Genomic DNA, 22,679 nt, shown 5'->3' on the forward strand with positions numbered 1-22,679 from the left:
GAGATATTTTTGATCAGCTTGCTTAAAAACCAGACAATCTGGTCCAAAACCAGAATAGCGGAGACACCATGGGGAAGGCTATTATTGGGGGCACTATTAGGACAAAGGTCAGATCCTAATCTAATTTAGAAACATTCCACAGCATAGAACTCACCGAGCTAGTTCAATGCACCTTGCAGCAATAGTCCACATGTTTGTCTTTCATCTTTAGGTGTGCGTGAAAGAAATTACACCTGCATTTCACACTGTTGAATTGCACAATCTGTTCCAATTTTCAAAAGTGGCTCCCAAAGAGTAGCACAGTGCAAAGGGAGCCAGTCTGTGGTGTTGCAGATGTGCACTGCTGGCCAGAATTCTCCCTACTCTGATGACCATATTTTCCTCCTTTTAAAAATAATGGTTAAAGTTCACCCCTTTCTGCTTATATCGTCAGTGCTTCTAAATGGCAGGTGCGTCTGGGTTGCAATTGCATCTGCTGAGCTTGATACTTTTGCCCAGCAGAAACTGGCCAATAAGCACCAACCTGCATTGCTGGTCATTTTCACACTTCTCCAACTGTTAATGAGCTGTTTAATTGTCAATTCTTTTCTGAACAACCCATAAATACAGCTCTGCCAGGAGGAAATTGGAATGTTCAAGCAATGGCTGCGTGCACTGTTCAAAAACCCTGGATTTCTAACCGTGATCTCAGCATCCTCCTTAATGGGATTAAATCAGGATGATGTTTTCAGTACCAACAACAACTTGTATTTATATAGCGCCTTTAACGTAGTGAAACATCCCACGGCGCTGCACAGGAGTATTTTAAGACAAAGAATTTGACAGCGATCCACACAAGGATAAATTTGGGCAGGTGACCAAAAGCTTGTTCAAAGAGGTAGGTTTTAAGGAGCGTTTTAAAGAAGGAAAGAGAGGTAACGAGGCAGAGAGCTTTAGGCAGGGAATTCCAGAGATTAGGGCCTAGGCAACAGAAGGCACGGCCACCAATGGTTGAGCGATTATAATCAGGAATGCTCAAGAGGGCAGAATTAGAGGAGCGCAGATATCTCGGGAGGTTGTGGGGCTGTAGGAGATTACAGAGATAGGAAGGGGCTTGAAAACAAGGATGAGAATTTTGAAATCGAGGCGCTGCTTAACCGGGAGCCAATGTAGGTCAGCGAGCACAGGGGTGATGGACGAACGGGACTTGGTGTGAGTTAGGACACGAGCAGCCGAGTTTTGGATGACCTCGAGTTTACGTAGGGTGAAATGCGGGAGGCCAGCCAGGAGTGCATTGGAATAGTCAAGTCTACAGGTAACAAAGGCATGGATGAGGGTTTCAGCAGCAGATGAGCTGAGGCAAGGGCGGAGACGGGTGATGTTAGGCGGTCTTTGTTATGCTGCGGATATGTGGTCGGAAGCTAATTTCAGGGTCAAATACGACACCAAGGTTGCGAACAGTGTGGCTCAGCCTCAGACAGATGTTAGGGAGAGTGATGGAGTCAGTGGCTAGGGAACAGAGTTTGTGGCCGGGACCGGAAACAATGGCTTCGGTCTTCCCAATATTTAATTGGAGAAAATGTTTGCTCATCCAGAACTATATGTCGGACAGAGGGTGGCCCACACAAATAGATTAAGTTCAAGCTCCCTGGATGTGGATTGCTGAGTGCATCATCCCAGAGAGTCCTGGAAGGAAGTTAGGAAGAGGTACCATGACTTAAGGATGGCCACCAATGTAATGCAGGAATGGAAATGCTGCAGCCTTTACTATGTACTATATGTATATATTTAAATGTGGCAACTTGTATTTCAGATTTTGTCATTGAAAGCCATGCTTCATCTTGTATAAGCAGGTGTGTTTCTTGAGGTGGGAAGGATGGGCACACTAGCTGGTATGTACCAAGCTGATTCCATCTTTTCTTGATTTCCATAACACTTAACATGCACTGATCTAAACTCTCTCACTGAGAACAAAGGTTTTGTAGCTCATTACGTTCAAATGTAATAGTGAATTGGAGAATTATGCTCGGCACCCCTATACATACCCTCTGCTCTTTTCAAGATGATGATACAGGAACTAATAGCCCATACCGACACCAAAACTGCCCTTAACCTCTTTCGGATGAGACGTTAAACCGAGGCCCCGTCTGCCCTCTCAGGTGGACGTAAAAGATCCCATGGCACTATTTCGAAGAAGAGCAGGGGGGTTATTCCCCAGTGTCCAGGGCCAATATTTATCCCTCAATCAACATCACTAAAACAGAATGTCTGGGTCATTATCACATTGCTGTTTGTGGGAGCTTGCTGTGTGCAAATTGGCTGCCCTGTTTTCTATATTACAACAGTGACTACACTTCCAAAAAAAAAAAGTACTTCATTGGCTGTAAAACACTTTGCGACATCCAGTGGTCGCGAAAGGCGCTATATAAATGCAAGTCTTTCTTTCCTGCACAACAACACCCTACATCACCATGTATTTTTGCACTAAGTGCCAGCCCAGACACTGGAATTTCAGGCTTCACAGAGAGTGAGAGGCAGGTGGAACCACTAGATGTTGCCCAACAATGAAGGGGAAGGAGCAGAAGATTGGGGGGGTTGATCAGGGGCCAGCAGATGTACGGTGAGGAGCCGTCAGGCTTGCTTCCCATGCAATCCTTGGACTTGAGCACTTGTTCCAAAATATGTTGGTGTTTAGATTGTGTGCTCAAATCTCTGGAGTGGGAGTCGAATCCACAACCTTGGACGCAGAGGTTTGAAGGGAAGCTTCCTATTACCGTCGTCATATTCTGAAAACGATATCCCCCAGTAAACTTCATGCTAACGTTGCATCTTGCAGCCTAGGGGCTAACCACAATATTAAGTTAACTTTTGAAATTACCTCAAAGCCTGCAAAGGTGTTCAGCACGGTGATCCAAGCCCGTGCGAATTGGAGCCTTCAGCTCCAGACCATCAGCGTGCCTTATCTGCAACTTCTGAATCTAAAGCTAAATATCAAACAATGTCACGAATGAAACGATCTGCTTTCCTTTCTACTTGACGGGCACCTTGATGTTAATGCTTGATCATACACAGCTTAAAAAAGACCCTCAGAAAGCAAAGCAAGATTTAAAAAAAATAAAGTTCAGGATTAAGATCATCAGATTTTAGGTTACAGTCCAAAAGGTATGTCATGTGAGAGAGGCAGGTTGGTCGCTGACCTACAGGAGGTTGTCGAGCTATGTGTTTATAATGTCCTTTATTTTACTAGGATTGTCAGCTGGCTGGAGGAATTCCGAGATGTCCTTGTGGGATATCCTGCCCCAGGTGTGAAGTTCTACCAGAGTGCATGCTTGTCTCTGAGGTTTGGATGTACTTCCCTGCAACCAATTGTTTCATCATCTGGTGAATGGCTGCCAGATTGTGACTGTGGATGAATTATCAGTGGCAACATGGAAAGATAACTTTCGTTAAGTGACTTTGGACTATCCACGAACTGGAGATATTTTTACAGCAAGTCTTTCAAGAAGTAAACACTAATTTACTTCATGTACAGCAAATGATTAGGGACAAAGAACATTACGCATTGGATTTGCAGACATTTACTGCCAAAAATAGAAGAAATTATGAAAGTTGCTATGATTATTCTTACTTATTAATAAACACTTACCAGAATCTGAAGAGTCTGCCCAGTTTTTGCCCAGAATATTATGCAAACTGGTGGCCTTTTTTCTGCTGGTGAGCCTTTTAGTTTGAGGGGGACTGAGGAACAGCAGCATGTCATAGAAACATAGAAGATAGGATCAGGAGTAGGCCATTCGGCCCCTCGAGCCTGCTCCGCCATTCAATGAGATCATGGCTGATCATCCAAATTCAGTACCCTGTCCCTGCCTTCTCCCCATATCCCTTGATCCCTTTAGCCTTAAGAAATATATCCAACTCCTTCTTGAATATATTTAATGAATTGGCCTCAACTGCCTTCTGTGGTAGAGAATTCCACAGGTTCACCACTCTCTGGGTGAAGAAATTCCTCCTCATCTCTGTCCTAAATGGCTTACCCCTTATTTTTAGACTGTGACCCCTGGTTCTGGACTCCCCCACCATCGGGAACATCCTTCCTGCATCTAGTCTGTCCAGTCCTGTTAGAATTTTATGGGCTAGATTTTCAGTTGCTTGCGCCAGCAGTTAGCGCCTTAAGAGAAGTGATTTTCGGGCGCTATTCGTGTAGCGCCCGGGCGCAGCGCAGTTTGCGCCCCGCCCCAAATTAAGTTGGCCGTTAGCGCCGGTGCAAAGTTTAGCGGCCGCCCGGATGCGCGCGCAGAAAATGACGTCACATCCTCGTGCAACGCCCTTTGGCCGCCCCGATTCCAAACTTCAGTCGGACCGCCCCATTGTGCGGCTGGCGTCCAGAGCGTTTGTAAAATGGAACGCAACACACCCTGGGGAGCGCAAATTAAAGGGCACTCCTCCTGCACTATAAACGGCAGTCTGCATGTGTTGTGTGGAAGGATCCAGTGTGTTGTTGTGAACGGTGTATTTATGTTTCCGGCCACCACCACCACCACCTCCTCCTCCTCCTCCTCCTCCTCCTCCTCATCCTCATCCTCATCATCCTCCTAAAAAAACACATGCACCCTTCCCCTTTAAGAGCTCACTGGCACCAGAGTGTCTGCCGTGCGCTGCGCCCGAGCTCGGGCGCTGCGCTCTGCACCGCCGGCTTAGCGCCTAAAGATAGTAGTGGAACGCCTCTTTTAGCGCTCCACCAACCTCTTAGGGCGAAGCCACTGAATTTCCGGCAACGGGGCGCTACTTTGGGGCGAGCGCTAACTTCGGGCGGGCGCTAAGGTTAGCGCCCCAAAACTGTCTATACTGAAAATCTAGCCCTATAAGTTTCAATGAGATCCCCTCTCATTTTTCTAAACTCCAGCGAATATAAGCCCAATCAACCCAATCTCTCCTCATACGTCATTCCTGCCATCCCAGGTATCAGTCACCAGCGTTAGTCATTTTTTAAAATCGTTCTAATTTTGTTTAATACAGTACATTTACAATGTTGGTTCTTATTTTCTGAAGTTCTCTACATTATCTTTTTTGTTCATTTGTTTTGGGGATGTGGGCAGCACTGAAATGGCAGCATTGAGTGCCCATTGCTAGTTTACCTGAGGGCGTTGAGACAACCACGTGTTGTGAGACTGGGGTCACCGCTAGGGCAGACTAGGTAGAGGAGGCAAGATTTCCTTCCCTTAGTGAACCAGTTGGGTTTTTAACCACATTTTTCCTGGTACTAACCCATATATAACCAGATTTATAGAATTCAATTTCAGTACTGCGCCTGAAATTTTATTTATGTGATTGACCGATACAACCATTTTTCTTTTGTGCAAAAATATACATCTTTACCCAATATATCCTTTGCCTAGAATGTAAATTTCTGTGTCTCTAAGCTGTGCTCAAAGGATGTTTATTGCTCTTAGTAGGTAGATTTTTGGAATATAAGGGAATTAAGGGATATGGAGATCAGGCGGGAAAGTGGAGTTGAGGTCAAAGATCAGCCATGATCTTATTGAATGGCGGAGCAGGCTCGAGGGGTCGTATGGCCTACTCCTGCTCCTAATTCTTATGTTCTTAGTAGCTATTTTATGTCTTACTGTCCAAGTATGATATGTGACAGTCATTTGCATAGGTCAAGTGGTTCTTTTCTCATTGTTTTCTTTCCCAATTTTCCCCCTTTTTCTATCACCCTCTCTTGATGTACTAACCTTTGCTGGAGTATGGTTCCACAGGGAGAAACAGGCCTCTAGTACTATTGAATTTACTTCTGCCACCCTTTCGCAGTGCATTCCAGATCATAATAACTCGTTGCTTTATTGCCAGCAGCTATTTGATTGTGGAAGGTAAATAAAATTGTATCCAATCCTGTTCTCAGCCGGCGCACACCCACTTTCCAGCAGGGGTTATGGAGCAGCAATGAGGATCGGAACCCTGGCTGATTTTTTTTTGCCCTCTCTGGCATAGGGGCGCTGAGGCCAATTATATCGCCCAAAGCTGCTCCAGCTGATATAGGCCAACTCAGCAGGGAACTTTGGACCTTCTGGTACCTATGGCTTAGCGCTCCAACAAGTGGTGGTTTTCTTGGCTAGAGCGTTGAGAAGCTCTCTGTTCTGGTTATTGAAGCGAGAATGTTGAATAGTTCCAACAACATGCTCATTGGGAAGCTTAATTTACAGCTGGTAGTGGGTTAAGAAGCACAAAATTGGAAAATATTTGGGTAGATTTTTAACTTGCCGTGTGGGCCTAAAACTGGCTTTGCGGATTGGTCGCCAATTATAGCGACTACCCAATGTTCCTTCCCTTTCCGTTCGATGGTGGTAGGTTGAAAATCTACCCAAATATCTTCCGACTAGTGCTTTTTAAGCTATTCCTAAGTTCATCAGTTGTACCACATTCCATCCCTAAACTGTACCAAAAGAGTATTTGCTTTACCTCTGAGGTGTGCTGTCCTCACCTGCAAACTACACCTCCAGGGCATACACTGGGGATACTTGGTATCTATTAACACCCTTAATAGAATATTTAGTGTAAGGACATTCAGGATTCATGATTATCAACACTATGCACATGTGGGCGCTTGGACCTGGATTCTTCTCCCATCGGCGGGTTTGCAGCAGAATATTCCTAATCCATGCCAAGAATTACTTAGTGAATCAGAAGGGTTGTTGTTGGGTAAAACACTAATGAGACTGAGGACCTGGGAGTGGAAGAAAGGGAGAGAGCCACTTCTCTATGGATGGAGGAGAGACGACCACTCTCAGCTGAGTAGCCAAGAGACCCAGATATCAGGGACCAGTCTTCAAAAGAACAATGATTAGGGAGCATAGATGTCCTGTGGAGGCAGTGGAGACAACGTCCAGACATACAATTGAGATGATGGCTAAGTGGGAGGAGTACACTTCCTGCATCTGCAATCCATTGCAGGAAGCATCTCATTACCTGCAGAACACCCTGGAGATAGTCCCAGCCTGGGAGATGGCTGTTGACATATTTCCCCAATCGCCATGGGGTTTTGCATAGCCCTTTGAGGCACTGACATTCACAGAAGTCTAAGTAAGACCTTATTGGCATCTAGACACTGGTGACTATGTGTAGGGAAGAGGTACTTTGGGTCAGATTTTGCTGGAGTGGGGTATCTCACGGCGTGCCCCATTAGTTAGACTTGTTCGTGCATGTTTAGGTTTTAACAATTTTTGCCCACATTTTTTGCTGGAAGTGCGAGCTGATAACGGCACAGTGAGGGCAACAGGGCATCTGGGACCTTGGTGAACAACGGGACAAACAGCGCAACTCCTTAACCAATGAGATTTAAGGATTGCGATATAAATAGAGGAAGGACTGAGAAGGACGGTGAATTAGAGTGGGTGCATTCAATGTCAAATCAGGTACAGAAAGAGAAATAAAGAGAGGGAAAGAAAGATTGGATTAAGAGAGAGACAAAAAAGAGACAATGCAAAAGTAAAGAAAAAAAAAGTAAAAATAAAAGTTTGACATTTTTAGAATCTCCAAAAACAATTCACAACTTGAAGGAATGAGACTCCACACTTAAAATGGTTTACTTTCTGGCCAAGAGAAGTTGATTGGCAGTCATTAACTATTATCACACCATTAAAAAGGTACTTACATTATTAATTACTAGACTTAACTTTCTGTGACAAGTTTAATGGGCAGTTAATGTGCAAATGCAACAACTTCATGAAAATCACCAGGAGGTTAAGCACGAGATGCCGTTTTTGCGAGGCTAACAGTGGAGCATGTAAATCGGCCAGCAACGTGTGGCGATTAGCAATTCACGGGGTATCTCTTCCGCGCCATCAGTTGCTGGTCGATTTGCACATAAATAACGGTGAGCGTCATTCACACGCTGTTATTTTTCCAGCCCATTCTATAATGCCTGACTATAAGAGCCTCTAATTTGGCTTGTTGCATGTCCTCATCCTCCTCCTCCTTGAAGAATAAAGGTATTCCCTTTGGGAAATCCATGTCTAGAGTGCTAACTAGTTCTTTGAGCAGAGCTGAGTAAAAGTACGAGTAAAAGACGTGACTCAACCCCCCAAGGTACTTTAAAGAACACCGTGCAGGAAAAGAAACGCCAACCTTCAGTACGAGCACACAAAATGGCCTCCTGCAAGCTGTATCCGCCTCAGAGATACCTGCTGCAGCCTCTACTGCCACAATGATCGCGGCATTAATTATCTGGAGCAAGAATGGAAGGGAATGGGTCAGACAGACAGTAACAACTTCTGCTGGATCATAAAGGACTCCGGCAGTTTTTTTGGGAGGAGATTGCAGCTGCAGATTTTTGGGGGGCATATTTGATGTGGTAACTTCAGAATCCATTCTGCTCGCTTTATTGCCTCAAATTCACCCAAAAATAAATGGTAACTCACAAGAGAATCCCTTTTGGTAGCAGAACACTCAGTACCAGGACATGGTGCATCTGAACACTTGGTGTAAAACTGCTGCTGGGCTGCATTATTATCATCTCAGTTCTTTTAATGTAACAGTGCTATATCCCTCGATCCCATTCTTTAGATGCTGTTGCACTCTATCCTGGTATCCCCAGCCCTTGCATGTTAAAGTGCTTCATCCTGCTGTCCACCGTTCTTATATATTATAGATCTGCATCCATATATTCCAGTCCTTATATGCTGTACTGCTCTATCTCAATATTCCCAGTTCTTGCACATTGTAGTACTCTGTCCTGGTATTCCCAGTCTTTGTATATTACACCTCCAAGTTCCCCTCCAAGTTACACACCATCCTGACTTATAGTATATCGCCGTTCCTTCATCGTCGCTGGGTCAAAATCCTGGAACTCCCTCCCGAACAGCACTGTGGGAGTACCTTCGCCACACGGACTGCAGCAGTTCAAGAAGGCGGCTCACCACCACCTTCTCAAGGGCAACTAGGGATGGGCAATAAATGCTGGCCTTGCCAGCGATGCCCACATCTCATAAAAACGAATTTAAAAAAAGTACTCTGTCCTGGTATTCCCAGTCCTTGTACATAGCAGAACTAAACACACTGAGATATAAATAGAACATTTGGCGATGTCCTATGTTGGCCAATGCAATGAGTAAATGTTCCCTTTAACAGGGGTGCTGCTGTTGTATTTTTCAGGGAAGAATGGGGATTCCCACTGCTATCATGAGTCGAGAGTTTGTTTGTTTGTAAATCGCTTTTTAAGTGCTGGCCCGCTTGCATCATGCAATGACATTGCAGCCAGATCGAGAGAGGTGCTGAGCAGGGGTGGGGAGCAGTTGACGACAGAAAAGCCCACAGTCCTGAAATGTTTCACACAGATAATGGTGTTTCTAGGTTACTGCCGGGGGTCAGGCCCATAATCTACCCCAGTCAGTATGAGGGGGGCACTTGGGACGCGATGAGAATTTGAGATTGTGGATATCACAGTGACTCAGATATTTGGTGCAGAATGCCTACGAGGTAGTTTTCTGCTGTCCCAGGCTACTTGCTGAAGGGTGTCACACACACCACACCAAAGGCGCTGGGCTCGAAACAGCTACAGGTTCCACAACTGACAGACCTCATTGCCGCTGCAGTGTAACCTTGGAGAACTGAAGGTGCCGTTGGATACCTAGAGGGCTACATTTTTTTCCAAAAGGTAAGCATTAATTCGACCAGGCTGAATAGATCATTTTCAATCTTTCAGGCTTGTTGAATAATGAAAATGAAGTGTGTCACAGATCTGATCATGTTTTCTTCTAAAGGCAATGTAAAGTGTCAACCCAAATTCCTGTCATTCCTTTCATTTTCATCGGGAATGCAGGACGCTGCTTAAAGCAGCAGAAATTCCAAGGGTAGGAACAGATTGCAAATTAGCCCCGCTACTTCTGCTGGGAGGAGGTAAATGCAGCCCTTCCTGTTGACTTGGAATTCAGAGCATCGGACACTTTCCTCTGTGGTCTTGTCGTTTCAGAGTCAAAACCCATCTTGCCCGTGTTTTGAACATAGTGTAGAGCCTGAAACAATTCTGTAACAAGCAGTAAATGAGTCACCCAGCCGCTGTCTTGGAAAGCACCACAAAACCAAATGGCATTGGTCTGTGTACTCAATAATTCTGTACCTCTGTGTATTGGATAATTCTATGTACTGGATTACTCTGTACTGTACAACTTTGCCTACTTGGATGAATATGTGTGCTGGATGGTTTTGTGTACTACTTTTCCATGCTCCCTCTCAGCCCACTGCTCCCTTGTGGGGTTTGAGTTATGGCTTCGAGCTGTGCAACTTGCTCAGGTCCAGGTCAGTTGCTTGTGCAGGTCCCATACCTGTTTCTTCTGGAGTCACTAATTATTTTGACTTGTCTCAATTAACTCTGCATGAGGACACATAGACGCAACAATGACTGGTATGATGGAAGATTTAACCCTTTATCGTTCTCAATAGAAAACCCAACGACTGGCTAATGATTCATTAGAGCAATGTAATCAATAAGTTAATAAATAATAATTCGCGTTGAGCATTCTGATTCGGGCTATGTCCCCATAATATCAGTATGGGGATCTGCCACTGCAAATGGTTGAAGACGCTTTCGGTTCGTTCTCCTAGTGTCTGAGTGTTAATGATCCTTTACTTGGGAAACTTTCTTGGCGATTCTTTTCCAACTCCTCACCAGCACAATCTCTCTGTCATTCAGATCAGTACCGTGGATATCTTTGGTCTTCACACAATAAGTTACTTTATAGAGTAGAGATTCCAATTGGGAAAACGGTACAATTAAGACATGCTATATTCCCGTGTGCTATTTTTTGCAGACGTTAACATGTTCCAAATGAATGGTAAATATATTTTGAAATTTAAAATCAGAATAGTGGCAACAAGAATATAACGCAAGTGTGCTGAGTGTTCATACATGAAACTCAGAATTGGTACCATTATATGTCCTGGTATGCCCTGGTAAGAATGTACAAAGACAGAACACCCGCCTGGATTAAATGGTCTCTGCCAATAGCTGATCCCTCCCCGCCCGATTAAATGAACAAGTACTAACTGGATTTTAATAAATACGTGACCTAATAAAAAAAGAAAGAATTGCATTTATTTAGCACCTTTCACAACCTCAGGATGTCTCAAAGCGCTTTACAGCAAATGAAGTACTTTTTTGAAGTGTAGTTCACTGTTGTAATGTAGGAAATGCAGCGACCAATTTGCGCTCAGCAAGCTCCCACAAACAGCAATGTGATAATGACCAGATAATCTGTTTTTAAGTGATGGTTGAGGGATAAGTGGTGACCAGGACACTGGGCTTACTGATTATCCAGCAAATAAGTAAATTATTATTGCCTGCATTTAAAATCTTTCAGACTACTGAGTTTTAATCAACCATTGAATCGGTTATGTTTATATAAGAAGTAATTGGGACTTAGCAAAAATACAATTAGTGACTTAATACATAACTAGAAATTGGAGTTTAATGATAAATGAATATTAAAATAATGTTGAATTTGAAAGCATAGTCATTTTGATAAATACTTCACTGGCTATAAGAAACAAATAATCACTTGAATTTTTTTGACTAAAATGATCATGAAAGCTGCTGGATTGTCAGGGTCTCCCACACCCCAGGACAAATAAATTAAACTAATTTCATTGTTATCCTTGAAATCTTGTGTCACTTGCTTCATGTCTTCAGCCTCATGTTAAGGGGAAACATAAATTGCTAAATTGCCCCTTAATCTGTGATTACTAGAGGTTATTATTAAAAGGAGATACCTGTATACTTAGTGGCTCCTGTCAAATACTTTTATTGCCATGCTGTATGATTTGGAGTTGCTGGTCAGGGAGAGCCTGGAAGCACATGCTTTTTATAGAACTCCCTCTGATGTGGTATCAGGAACAGGTAGGGCTGCCCACAAGTGATGTCACAGGAGCACATCTTTGTGAGGTCACCTTCTCTGTAAAAGTGCCTGCTCCGAGGCTGTTTCTTCAAAGCGTAAAGCACATAATCAGAAGCAATACTACAGTATGGACCCCCCACTCCCCTCAGGACTTCACTCATGCCTTTCGATCCTCTGTGTGACTCTTGCATGCCTGTACATATCCTGATACTACTTCCACTGTACTAGGATGTCTGGTACTTGGAAATGAACCCCCCACCACCACCCCAAGTTTATACATTTGATAGCTTTGTAGACAATCTGTATTAATAAAAGGCATTTTGACCCATCCTGTATAAAGGAATACGTAGAACACAATCCTGCACACAGAGCTGCCTGGTACTGGTGAGACCACATTTGGAATGTTGTGAGCGGTTTTTGGGTAGTCTACTTCAAAGGGACATAGATAAGTTGAAAAGCTTATCCCTTCCACAGACCCTCTATAAGTTATGGACTCAAACTATTGCATCGCCTTCAAAAAGGTTCTGCAAAATATCTCCTTGCTTCTCAAGGTAGACCACATAAAACTCCAGAATATCCATCCACCCTTCCATCCTACATTATTAAACCCTGGCCAGCTGCCTTCCTGAACTTTAAACCACCATGTTCCCAGCAGTTTAGAAATCATTATATTCCACACACCATTCAACCATCTCTATCTATACTTTTCCTTATAATGTTTCTGTCACATTCCTAAGCAGGTATTTTATGAAATAAAAAACAAAAATGCGTGGGAATACTCAGCAGGTCTGACAGCATCTGTGGCAAGAGAGAGAAAGACAGAGTTAACGTTTCAGGTCGATGACCTTTCGTCAGAATGTAATTCTGAAACTCTTTTTAAAAGGTATTGTTCAACACAGTGTTAACTGCTTTTGCTGGAAATCGAGTCCACATATTCTGGGGGGGTGGGGGTGGAGTGGGGTGGTGGTGGAATAAATCCTTGCTTGAGGCTCGGCGGCCAGGGCAGCACGGTGGCATAGTGGTTAGCACTGTTGCCTCACAGCCTCTGGCCTCGGGTGACTGTCTGTGTGGAGTTTGCACATTCTCCCCGTGTTTGCGTGGGTTTCCTCCGGGTGCTCCGGTTTCCTCCCACAGTCCAAAGATGTGCGGGTTAGGTTGATTGGCTATGATAAAATTGACCCTTAGTGTTAGGGGGATTAAATACGTGGGGTTACGGGGATAGGGTGGGATATGTGTTGGTGTACGGGTTACGGGGATCGGGTGGGATGTGTCGGTGCAGGCTCGATGGGCCGAAATGGCCTCTATCTGCACTGTGGGGTTTCTGTGATTCTGTGATTCTGTGATATTAGATCCATGTCTTCTAGTGGCTTTCAATCTGCTTCCCTTGTGTATTGTCTCAGTATTTAAAAACCTGGGTCACGTCTCTTAATCTCGTTTCCCTAATGAAAGCACAGCTAATTTTGGAGTTTTATGTTCTGGTATCTCCCTTGCCGTTCTTCTCAAAATCCTTTTGAAGTAGACTACCCAAAAACCGCTCACATTCCAAATGTGGTCTCCTCAGTACCAGGCAGCTCCGTGTGCGGGATTGTGTTCTAAGTATCCCTTTATACAGGATGGCTCGGTGTTCCAGGCAGTAACGTTACCGGGTAGCAAGGAAAGTAATGTGGGTTATGCAGCTAATCCACATTGGAACAGAAACATGAAACACAGACACCGAATGAATGGGTGTCCATTCACAATGGTGGAAAGGGAGGACCTGTGTGTGATGCCTGAAATTATCCGGTCAACGTAAAGTGTTTACCAACAAAGTGAATTCAGCGGCGGAATGTGTCTTTGACAGCCCCTGATTCTAAAGCATGTTGGTTTAACCCCGTGTAACCGATTGCCCTGAGGAATCAAAGGAGAGCAACGAGAATTACTCCAGCACTTAGTTAGGAAGAGAGAGACTTAGAAAATGTTATGTGTTTTCAGTGAAGGAACGATGATTGACTGGGAACTTAATGTAGGTATTTAACATTCTGAAAGGCATGGATAATATATATGCAAGCAGCTGATTTGATTCAAACTGTGAGCACCTTAGGGGCAATACAAAATGAACAAGGCTTTAAGAGGGGCGAGAGATTGTAAGAATTTTGTTTTCTCACACAATAGTGGATATTTCCAGTTAGATTTCTATCAAAACCAATTAATACTGTGCTGATTAATTACTCCAACAAGAACTGGAACAATATGTAGATGAGAATGGGATGGAGATTTAACGCATCATCAGATACTCCACGGATTGCTGAATTCTGCACTGCTGGGGCCACCTGTAGAACGCAACTGGGCCGGATTGAAGAATTTACATTGTAACGCCAAATTAAAATCCTGGACATTTTGCTCAACTACTTTTGAAGGTCGAGGAGAAAAGTTAGAGAGTATTATCTTCTTGGAAGTTTAACTTTGTTTTTTTCATCTCTCTCTCTGGAAACTAAATAAATTGGTTAGAGTCCATGACAGTGGAAATTACAGTCCAGAAGTTACTGGTTGCGATATTAACTGAGCATGTTCATATTGTATACTTTTTATATATACTTTGTATAATATTTCAGCAGATGCATTAACACAGTTAAAATAAACAAAGGTCATTTTACACAGCGGCCTGGAACGCGCTGCCTGACAAGGCGGTGGAAGCAGATTCAACAGTAACTTTCAAAAGGGAATTGGATAAACACTTGAAGGGAAAAAATAGAGCTGGGGGGAATGGGACTAATCGGATAGCTCTACCAAAGAGCTGGCACAGGCACGATGGGCCGAATGGCCTCCTTCTGTGCTGTACCATTCTATGATTCTATAATGTCTGATTTAAAATAACAGCCAGAGGAATGTCATGTAAATGCATTATGTGTCTGACCACTAATATTGCCAATGGTCATTTCTAGGCTTATGTGTGGTTTGTTGGAAGAGGCCGTCTCAATGAGCCAGTGGCTTTTTTGGTCCCATAATTTGTGCTCTTCTGATTTGAATTCCTGTTTCTCACTTCAGTTCCCTACTCATGGGCCTTTCTCAATAAAAAAAAAACCCTATAGGTTTATATTGAATAATAAGAACAATTTAAACTAAATGTGTTGAAGTGCTGTTGTATGTGGCTCAGCGATGTTTGAGGGAGGTCTGAACAGCAAGAACCCATCCCTCAAACCTGGTGCCACACTGCCCTCCAGTGGCCATGCTTTGCTACAAACACAAAAATACTGAAGCATTTAAGTTCTGAAAACCCTGCACTGTCACTGGAAATCTGTTAACATTGGAGAAGTGTTAGGATTGACAGATATGATCATAAGATTGTCATAGCTTGCAAACCAATCAGTGCTCTATCCATTATCTGCAATTTTGGTTGGGGTGGGGCTCTGCGGGAATTATGAATCCTTTAATTTTAATGCATAATTAAAATGTTTAAAATCTACCCGATGGAGCTGTGTTTATTGTTGAGCGTGGCACATGTCACAATAGGCTACGTTTTTCTAGCAATTTTTTCTTTTTTTTCTTCCTTCCTGTCCTGAAGGCAATGGCGCGTGCTGCAATACAGGTCCGTGGCATTGCCAGCAACCCTGGGGCCTTTACACAAGAAGCCATTGTGTCAGCTTAGGTGATATGTGTTGGCAGGCTATTTGGCCTGGGATCTTCCTTGTCTCTGTGGCTCAAAGCCACATCTCACGGTGCATTTATCTGTAGAGAGAGCCACCACAGCTCACAATCTTTAAATCCAAATTAGTCACTTCTAACTAAGTAGCGGTGGGCCAGTCTGCCATAACTACAAGTGACTTGTACAATAGAGTAAATGCAGTCGAATGAAATCTAGGCATTGTGGGCATTTCACCCTTTTAAGTTTCCTGAGGGTGTTTGATGCCAATTGAATTTAATGTTTGCAGTGTTGTATTGCTAACCTGACAACTATGGTTAAAATGCAATTCTTGGGCAGAAGGTTTCTGAAAAGGCAACATGCTGACTTTTTATTGGAGAAATGATAATGATCCTCATCGGTCAATTCAAGCAGTTTTCCAAATTTGGACACTCAGTATAAAGGCACACAGTATGAGGGCGCTTGAACGAGGAGCATGCTCTTTCAGGACATTCACCGTCAAGGCATTCTGTATTAGGACAAATGACCCTGGGATACTCTCCACCAGAACACTTGGTATAAAGACACATGGTATTGAAACATGGCATCAAGACACACACTCAGGCACAGCACCGTAGGACACCGTACATAAGTACAGAATATCAGGATATTCAGCATTAGGGTCCAGTATATTAGGGCACTTGATATTGGGACACTGTGTACCAACATTGGAAACACTTGGCGCATGTGGCACGGGTACACTAAGCATCAGGATAATATATCAGAGCACTCGATGTGAGGGCATTTGATAGTGGGACACCCCATATCTATACACTGTAAGAAAGAAAGACTTGCATTTATATAGCGCCTTTCACGACTACCGGACATCCCAAAGTGCTTTACAGCCAATGAAGTACTTTTTGAAGTGTAGTCACTGTTGTAATGTAGGAAACGCGGCAGCCAATTTGCACACAGCAAGCTCCCACAAACAGCAATGTGATAATGACTAGATAATCTGTTTTTAGTGATGCTGATTGAGGGATAAATATTAGCCAGGACACCGGGGATGAACTCCCCTGCTCCTCTTCAAAATAGTGCCATGGGATCTTTTACATCCACCTGAGAAAACAGACGGGGCCTCGGTTTAATGTCTCATCCAAAAGACGGCACCTCCGACAGTGCAGCATTCCACTGGAAAGTCAGCCTAGATTATGTGGTCAAAGTCTGTGGAGTGGGACTTGAACCCACAACCTTCAGACTCAGAGATAAGGGTGCTACCCACTGAGCCACAGCTGACACTGTACTCCAGAGTCCTGTCCTATATACTATTATCTGGAAAATCTGAAACAAGGTACCTGATACAGGACACACCACCTCAGAACACTGGTTATCAAGACACTTGCAACAATGCACCCTAGACCAGGGCAATCTGTATCAGGGCAGTTGGTGATGGAACATTCAGTGTAAAGACCCTGGCCTAGAAATTGAGTGGGCTTTGCGCCCATTTTGCGGCGCTAGAGGTCATTGCGCTGGACTTACAGCCGGTTCAGAAATTCCCTGGGGCCCTACCATCGGCGGTAGACCGGTTGCGCTGCGCCGGCACCGATGACGTCATCGGTGTGCGCAGCGTCCCGGTTGCCGTGGTGATGGGCCCCAGCGCCGAAATTGAGTTGCGGCCGCCTCGCCCGTGGCAGCCGCAACTAAGACTCTGGCAACCGAGTCTTACAGGAGTTTGCGCCAGCGCATTAAGGTCGCGCGGCGGCCGGCCGCTTTCCCGCCGGCCGCCAGCCCGCACCTCCCTCCCCGGACTCCTCCACCCCCCCCCGCGGAACAGATGCTTCTGGGCTGCGAGCCCGGCACTTCCCCGAGGTGCCAGGCTCATTTTTGTGAAGATTTTACCGGCCAGCGGGCGGGTGCAGGCAGCTCCTCCTTAACTGAAGGAGGAGGCCTGCACTTCCCGAGCCTGCCGCACCGCATCGGGCGCCGCAGCGCCGGAATAGCGCCGCAATGCGGCAGGTAGCGCCCATTTTCAGGCGCAAACACCCTTCAGTAGCGCCGGCAGCTGTTTGGGCGCGGCGCTACTGAATTTTTGGCGCGCGCAGGGGGACTTAGCGCCGGCGCTAACTTTCCGGCGCTAAAGCCCTGGCGCGGCGCCAACTGAATTTCTAGGCCCCTGCCTCAGGAAACTAATTATCAGCAATCAGTATTAGAAGAATTCAGATAAAGACACTTGCTTTCAGAATGTCTAATCACCATTAAGAATATGCTCCAGGAAACCTGCTATCAGGATACTGCACGGCAAGAAACTCCGTCTCAGGACACTTTGTTAAAAATGGGGTGAGCATAGCTGGAGTGACTGCTTTGTGATGAAGTCTAGCTCAAGTGAATGTAGCTGAGGTGACGAGATAGTTAACTCTATTTTGGCAGACTCCACAGAGATGACTCTACCTGATTTGATACTTGCTAAGATGACTTTATGAGGGGTGGCTCCAGTTAGGTGTACTCTAGCTGCAACGAGTCAAACGGGGTTGCCTGGAGTTAGGGCGGCTCTAATTGAGTTGATTCTTTCGGAGGCATTGCAGCAAGTCATCAAGGCTTCTTCGACAGCACCTCCCAAACCCATGACATGCACTACCTAGAAGGACAAAGACAGCAGGGTTACGGTAGCATAGTGGTTATGTTGCTGGAATAGTAATCGAGAAGTCTGGCCTAATGATCCGGAGACATGAGTTCATAATCCCACCATGGCAGCTGGGGAATTTAACTTCAGTTAATTAAATAAATCTGGAATAAAAAGTTAGTATCAGTAATAGTGACCATAAAACTATCGGATTGTTGTAAAAACCCATCTGGTTCACTAATGTCCTTTAGGGAAGGAAATCTGCTGTCCTTTCCTGGTCTGGCTGATATGTGACTCCAGACCCACAGCAATGTGGTTGACTCTTAACTGCCCTCTACTGTCCAAGAAGGCGGCTCACCACCTTGAGGGCAATTAGGGGTGGGCAATAAATGCTGGCCTTGCCAGCGACGCCCACATCCCAGGAATGAATTTTTTAAAAAGGTACACGGGAACACCGTCACTTCCAAGTTCCCCGGTAATGTCACGCACTATCCTGAATTTGGCATATATCGCTGTTGCTTCATCATCACTGGGTGAAGATCCTGGAACTGCCTATCGAACAGCACTGTGGGATAACCTTCAGCACACAGACTGCCGAGGCTCAAGAAGAACGGCCACCGCCACCTTCTCAATGCCGACCTTGCCAGTGATCCCCGCATACCGAGAATGAATATCAAAAAAAAGGTGTATCTACTTGGAATGATTCTGATTGGGGCATATCCATAAGGGTTGACTGTAGCTGGGTTGACTCTAAGTGGATGAACTCTAGCTTACTTGGTCTATCTTGGATCACTCCAATTAGGACAACACTAACTGGTTGGGTAACTGTGCCTGAGGTGGCCCTAACTGGAACGGGTGTAGTTATGTAAACCTCAGCTGGGTTAATTCGAACTAAGATCACTTCAAGCTTTGGTGGGTTGACATTAGATGGGCTGGTTATAATTGGAATAATTTTGGGGCGGATGACTCCAGCTGGGTTATTCTAGCTTGCAGGCTTTACAACCTACTTTTACAACCTTTCTCCCTGCGGTGAAATGATGATAAGGGAAACACATAAATCTGTTTGCTAGATTCTGATGTCAGTGGTCAAGTCCACATTGGTTACAGGTTGCTCCATTTCTGCTTGTCTGTGTAGTGTTGGGGAAAGTCAATTGTTGGAGGTTTGATGTTTGGACTGCCTTTGCTCGGATACAGACACATTACAGCAAATCTCTGCTCAGTTAATTATACCAATTGATGTAGCAGAAGTTTTGGAATTCCCTCCACCTTTCTACCTCTCCTCCTCGAAGACACTCCTTAAAACCTACTTCTGTGACCACCTGTCCTGATATCTCCTTCTGTGGCTTGGTGTCAAATTTTGTTTGACAACGCTCCTGTGAAGCACTTTGGGACGTTTTACTGTGGTAGGGGTGTTATATAAATGCAAGTTGTTGTTGTTGTAGTCTGAGTATTTTAATTTTTGATTTAATTTAATTTAATACATTTTTGTATTTTTAGGACATGCTGTCACCGAACACCGTCTGAGAGGAGAAGGATAACAGTAATAAGCTGAGATAGTGTTTAGGAAGTGAGAGACATGACAAACAGAGGCTCCTACGATCTCCAAAGGGTAAGTGATAATAGGAGTAATCTGTGTAATACGAGGCACATTCAAGATACTAACAGGGCCACAAATTCAAATAATGATGAATGGCTCACTGACAATAGGAATACGCTGCATTTGAAAGGAGAAAGGAGATGTCAACATGTCTTTGAAGAGATCTCCGAGACGTTCTTCCATGTATTTCGGATCCTTTTCGGGAGTAATGCCCAAGGCAGTATTCTGGGGAGCAAGCCTATAGTCCAGGGTACTGACTGCTTGTCGGGTGATGTAGACATCAAGAATTTGATTCCTTGTGGTTGTAACAGCGACCTCCCAGTTTGATGGCAATAGTCTGCTTTTGCCTGAGGAGCAAATTTAAACACCTTGGAGTGATAAAATGTTCTGGTTCCTGAGAGAGGGGAGAATGATGTATGAGGAGAGATTGGGTCGATTGGGCTTATATTCGCTAGAGTTTAGAAGAATGAGAGGGGATCTCATTGAAACTTATAAAATTCTAACAGGACTAGACAGACTAGATGCAGGAAGGATGTTCCCGATGGCGGGGGAGTCCAGAACCAGGGGTCACAGTCTAAGGATAAGGGGTAAGCCATTTAGGACAGAGATGAGGAGAAATTTCTTCACCCAGAGAGTGGTGAACCTGTGGAATTCTCTACCACAGAAGATTGTTGAAGCCAACTTATTAAATATATTCAAGAAGGAGTTAGATATATTTCTTAAGGCTAAAGGGATCAAGGGATATGGGGAGAAGGCAGGGACAGGGTACTGAATTTGGATGATCAGCCATGATCTCATTAAATGGCGGAGCGGGCTTGAGGGGCTGAATGGCCTACTCCTGCTCCTATCTTCTATGTTTCTATGTTTCTATGTAAAAAGATACAAAGGGAGCAAGTGCAAGCACTTAGTGTCACAATTTATGGAAGAGAATCGTACCACAGGTCACAGCTCATGTGAGGACACCGTGTCAAAAGAAGAGCAGGTGTCAGTAAAATATGGTACGTATAAGCACTACAGTTGTGAGCACGATGGGAACATAGGCTCAAGTGGGAACATAGTGCGCTGCAAGCACAGCTATGGCGGAGGCATAAGTGTGAGAATGATGTGGCACAGTTTGAATGTGAGCATGGTGTGGCACAAGAGACATTTGTCATATCTACTGAGGTTAGGTTTAGCCCAATGGAACAGTCCCAGCAGCCCAACTGAAAATAGGATCCATTCTTTTGTGTACTGATGTTTCATGTACCAATGTGTATTTACCCTGTATTTATCCATTTTTAATCCGACTGCCTTTAGTTGGCCCATCACTTAATTTGACCAGATCCCTTTGAATAGCGTCAGTCGCCCTTATACTATTCAGCTGGCCACATGGCTTGTTATCAGTAGCAAATATAACAGCAGATATTTATTACCTTAATAACTTCAGTTACGTGGATAGACTGGAGAAGCTGAGGCTGTTCTCCTTGGAGCAGAGAAGTTTGAGAGGAGATTTGAGAGAGGTGTTCAAAATCATGAGGGATCTAGACCGAGTAGATAGAGAGAAACTGTTCCCATTGGCAGAAGGGTTGAGAACCAGAGGACACAGATTTAAGGTGATTGGCAAAAGAACCAAAGGCGACATGAGGAAAAACTTTTTTACGCAGCGAGTGGTTAGGATCTGTAATGCACTGCCTGAGAGGGTGGTGGAGGCAGTCTCAATCGTGGCTTTCAAAAGGGAAAGTACCTGAAGGAAAAAAACTTGCAGGGTTACGGGGAAAGGGTGGGGGAGCGGGACTAGCTGAAGTGCTCTTGCAGAGAGCCGGCACGGGCTTGATGGGCCAAATGGCCTCCTTCTGTGCTGTAACCATTCTTTGATTCTATTTAGAAATAGTGTAAATATGGGGGGGGGGGGTGCCGTGGGCAGCAAGAACAGACCTCTGAGAGACAATAAGATATGGACCCTATGATCCTCACTGATATTTAGGGGGGAAAATTCGGTTGCTTTGCACCTCCCTAAGAGGGCGCTAACAGAGCGCAAAGCAATTAGCCCCTGGGCGCGGCAATGTTTGCGGCGCTCATGAAATTGATCAGACACTTTGCGGCGGCGCTAATCATTACCGCCACGATCTCTTGTGCCTGCAGATCATGACGTCAGTCGAGCATGCAATGCCCCGGTTGTGCCCCAGACTGGATATTGAGTGGCGCCCCCTGCCTTAACGCCTGCCGCTACCAACGACAGTTTGAGGGGAGCATTTTGCAGTCGGGAAGGGACTGGGGGAGCGCTATTTAAAGGCGACCGCTTCCTGCCTTTTTTTGTCGGCGACATTTTTGCACCACGCATTCTGAGAGAGAGACAGAGAGAGAGAGAGACTTCTGGAGAGATTCAACGCTGTGTTGAGGAGTTTTGGGTACTAAGCAGCACTTTGCACGTGCATTTTGATTTGACCTTCCTTGCATCGATTTAGAAGAGACTATGGGGGCTGCACTCTGAGCTCTTTCCCTGGGCCTCTCCGTTGTTCTTTCCAGCCGAGATTCAAGGCTGCAATGAGCAGGATGTGGATGGAGAACAAGATCGACCCAATCCCCTTTAAGAACTGGCCGGCGCCAGTGTGTCTGTGTTCCATTGCTGACTGACATCACATGAGCTTTGCCAGTGCTCTGAGGTAGCGCCTCGCTCCTCAGCGTTAGCGCCTTAAGAGAGGTGTGTAGCACCTGATTTAGCACTCCAATCACCACCAGGGGAGTTAGAAGTCAAGTTTGCAGTCGGAGGCGATAATTAGCGGCAGGCGCTAAACTTTGCGTCTGGCCGATAATTGCGCCCCAAATGGGGCGATACCGAATTTCTCCCCCTTACACTGTCTGACACGCAAGAATATCTGCAGTATAGTGTTCAGCATCATGTAGTGTACGTACTCGAGCATAGCTACTGTACAATACTCAAAAACACTGACTGTTTGACTCATCAATATAGACTGTACAATTCTTCCAGTACCGAGAAGCAGGTTTTATAAGCAGTGA

The 22,679-nt window shown here is 44.9% G+C and overlaps 1 protein-coding gene and 1 long non-coding RNA gene across 3 annotated transcripts in view; both read left to right on the forward strand.

Annotated features, from left to right (window-relative positions):
- Positions 1–604: 604 nt before the first annotated feature.
- LOC147101100 (uncharacterized) lies at positions 605–3,612 on the forward strand. The gene is made up of 3 exons (XR_015073495.1): positions 605–877; positions 1,793–1,871; positions 3,227–3,612. It is a non-coding gene; the product is annotated as an uncharacterized LOC147101100 (long non-coding RNA).
- Positions 3,613–9,426: 5,814 nt separating this feature from the next.
- LOC147101101 (anion exchange protein 2-like) overlaps positions 9,427–22,679 on the forward strand; it is a 72,054-nt gene continuing 58,801 nt past the window's right edge. Inside the window, exons 1-2 of one of the 2 annotated variants that reach the window (XM_085966285.1) lie at positions 9,427–9,631; positions 19,583–19,694. In XM_085966285.1, coding sequence (XP_085822411.1) covers positions 19,662–19,694 — 33 coding nt within the window. In that variant the 5' untranslated portion in view covers positions 9,427–9,631; positions 19,583–19,661. The remainder of the gene's footprint in view (positions 9,632–19,582; positions 19,695–22,679) is intronic. The other variant, XM_085966286.1, reaches the window with a different exon arrangement.

This window comes from Somniosus microcephalus, chromosome 24 (genome assembly GCF_052327205.1).
Source record: "Somniosus microcephalus isolate GS21.2 chromosome 24, FLI_Smic_1.0, whole genome shotgun sequence".
NCBI classification, from domain to species: Eukaryota; Metazoa; Chordata; class Chondrichthyes; order Squaliformes; family Somniosidae; genus Somniosus; species Somniosus microcephalus.